Source organism: Medicago sativa, chromosome 4 (assembly GCF_051527215.1).
Source record: "Medicago sativa cultivar Bolivia chromosome 4, Bolivia_mono, whole genome shotgun sequence".
Classification (NCBI taxonomy): Eukaryota; Viridiplantae; Streptophyta; class Magnoliopsida; order Fabales; family Fabaceae; genus Medicago; species Medicago sativa.
The window spans coordinates 75,897,644-75,900,121 of NC_140752.1; the positions used below are offsets into that span (position 1 = coordinate 75,897,644).

The 2,478-nt window shown below is 35.9% G+C and overlaps 1 protein-coding gene across 1 annotated transcript; it reads right to left on the reverse strand.

Moving 5' to 3' along the window:
- Positions 1 to 929: 929 nt before the first annotated feature.
- Positions 930 to 2,478, reverse strand: LOC146931974 (cytoplasmic dynein 2 light intermediate chain). Its single transcript, XM_085703550.1, has 3 exons — positions 2,141 to 2,478; positions 1,851 to 2,039; positions 930 to 1,261 (listed from the first exon to the last, which is right to left on the reverse strand). Exons 1-3 carry the CDS (start codon positions 2,372 to 2,374, stop codon positions 1,178 to 1,180), a joined length of 507 nt encoding a protein of 168 aa, XP_085559676.1. The 5' UTR covers positions 2,375 to 2,478; the 3' UTR covers positions 930 to 1,177.

Here is a 2,478-nt window from a genome sequence, read left to right on the forward strand (position 1 = left end):
AAGTAAGAGAGATAAAATAAACAGATAGGTGGCACATACTGACAGTGTCTATATTTTGATATTAAAATAACACAACTGTAACTATTAACTCTCATGCAACACAAGCCCTGGACTGAACCTTACGAACAACTCATAAGAGTAGCTCGGAAGGATCAACACTCATTACATAAGTCACAAGAGTTCAAACAGTTCACATCACATTGTTCGGAGAGGGGGAGCAATGCTCGAATTCTAGCACAGATTCAAGGAGGCAGCAAGTTGCTAATATTCTGACATTCCAAACCACTTGAAGGGAAAGGAACTCACATAGGCATTTGTTAAAATTAGGTTCTTGGATCTTAGATCCAGCCTGGTGACGAAGGAGCTACATTGCGGGCAACCATCTATTATGCATTAGGATTTGTGACAAGGTTTGAGTTCATGTTCAAGTCAATATGTAAATAAATATATAAATAAGTATAAATCAGAATTACATGACTAACCATTGTTGTAAGCATCCAGTGATTAATGTCGTCATCAAGTTGATGATGAGTCTGAGTTTAAAAACATAGAGATAAAAGCAACAAAATTGTGTAATAATATAGTATAAACCATAGTATAGTCTTTTTAAAGATCAATGAGAGGAATAAACAATAGAGATTGGAATTGGGTATTTTTGGCCTTTGTGATTCGATCAGAGTTGAGCCACTCTTTCATATGGCACCTTCCACTTAATCATCATATTATTTGCATTTTTCATATTCAAGACTTGAGATATTGAAACTATGCAGCCTTTATAACAAACAGGAACTATAACACAGTCAAATCACTTGAAACACACGACGGAATACAATTTTTGGTGTTTTCAAGTATCCATGCTTCTCGATCAAATTGAAAATTAGTTAATAAGACAAAAGAAATCAAACATAAAAAGGATATTACTATTATTCCCATAAGTATAAACCACTAGTTATCCTTTATTTTCTTAAGAGTGCATAAAAGAACATAGTTACATAAAGATATGCCATTTTGCATCTGGTTGCATGTTTGCCAAAGAGTTCAGGCAATTTTCCAGGTTGAAAATGAAGGTTATTGAGGTAGTTAATATACTTACACACCATGTCATAACATAAATCACCACAACACCTAATAAACTTAATTGTCGGCTAATACAAGGCTAAGCTTACGACATGTTACATTACTTAGGACCATGTTTACCATAGTCTTCAGCTCTGGCAACACCATCCATGAAAACATCAATTGTCCAATCCTTTACGTCCTCCTGTAGACATCATATAACAAAACTTCAACCACGAAACTAAATGATTTCCTTGTATTATATATTCCAAAGCAAAACTCTTATGATCTGATCACGTCTCAGTCGTGTGTGTGTCAAGTGAAAGGAACTAATTTTGTATAATGTAAACATATAAGATAAAATTTAATTATACTTAAATCTAATATGAACCAATCATGTAGAATTACTACATATTTAAGATTAAACTCCTCTCAAATTCTATTAGTTCCCTATATACAATGAACAAAGAAAATAAAACATATAGTGAATGACTCTTGGTTAAAACATGTTAGGTCTGCAAGTGGGAAGAATGTGTTCTGATTAGAAATTCATCATCTATGAATCACTATCACAGACACCGAATACAACACTAACGCTGACACATAAACACCGGTAATAATTTTAAAAATAGAAGTGATGGTATGTAACTGTAAGTGTCAGTGTCATGTCGCACACAACACGTGTCAACCACTTTTTCAATTCAAAGTGTCCGAGCTACATAGGTCATCAGCATTGTCTGTCTCTGGTGTAAATGTAGTAATAAAAATAGTGAGTGTGAGATTGAGATTAATACCAAACGCAATTTTTCTCCAGTTCTGATTCTGGAATTGGGACGAGAAAACTTGGATTCATACGGAGTTCTAGGCCTGAGTTCTCGAACCTTGTCCCACTCTTCACGGCTGAGCATTCTCACAGTACCTTGACCTTCAGGAGCATTCTTTATCCTACGCTCCAACAACTCTTGGGATCTGGATTCATCTAACTGTCATGCCATTACCACCCATTAGTGACTAATTTTCACTGTGTAATTTCATCGAACACGTAATGTGCAAGAAAACGAAGTTGATTAAATAAAGCATTTACCATCATGAGAAGTTTGGCGAAAACTGCAATGCCAACAGCAATGCCGATCATGGGCAGAGATGCGGTGTCGAGGTAGGATAAGGATTCAGGGACCGTAACAATGAACTGGTCTTTGGTCTTAGAAGCCCTCTTCTTCCTCTTCTTCTCCAATTCCAATGCCTTTTTCTTCAATGCTTCAGATGGGAAGACATCGCCACGCAGTGTGTGTAACAATCTTTGTCTTATTACGTTCATTAGGAACCCGGTTTGATTGATTGTTGTTTTCTTCCCCAAAACACGTTGGTCTTTAGAGGAGACGAAAATTATTTAGGTGTTGTGTTGAGTAAGGTCCAAGTAAA

Bases quoted from the DNA above. Each gene is read 5' to 3' on its own strand.
- LOC146931974 (XM_085703550.1), bottom strand. From the start codon at position 2,374: ATGAACGTAATAAGACAAAGATTGTTACACACACTGCGTGGCGATGTC. The intron at 2,040-2,140 runs GTAAATGCTTTA...ATGGCATGACAG, and splicing joins TCGCCAAACTTCTCATGATG to TTAGATGAATCCAGATCCCA. The intron at 1,262-1,850 runs GTATTAATCTCA...TGATGTCTACAG, and splicing joins CTGGAGAAAAATTGCGTTTG to GAGGACGTAAAGGATTGGAC.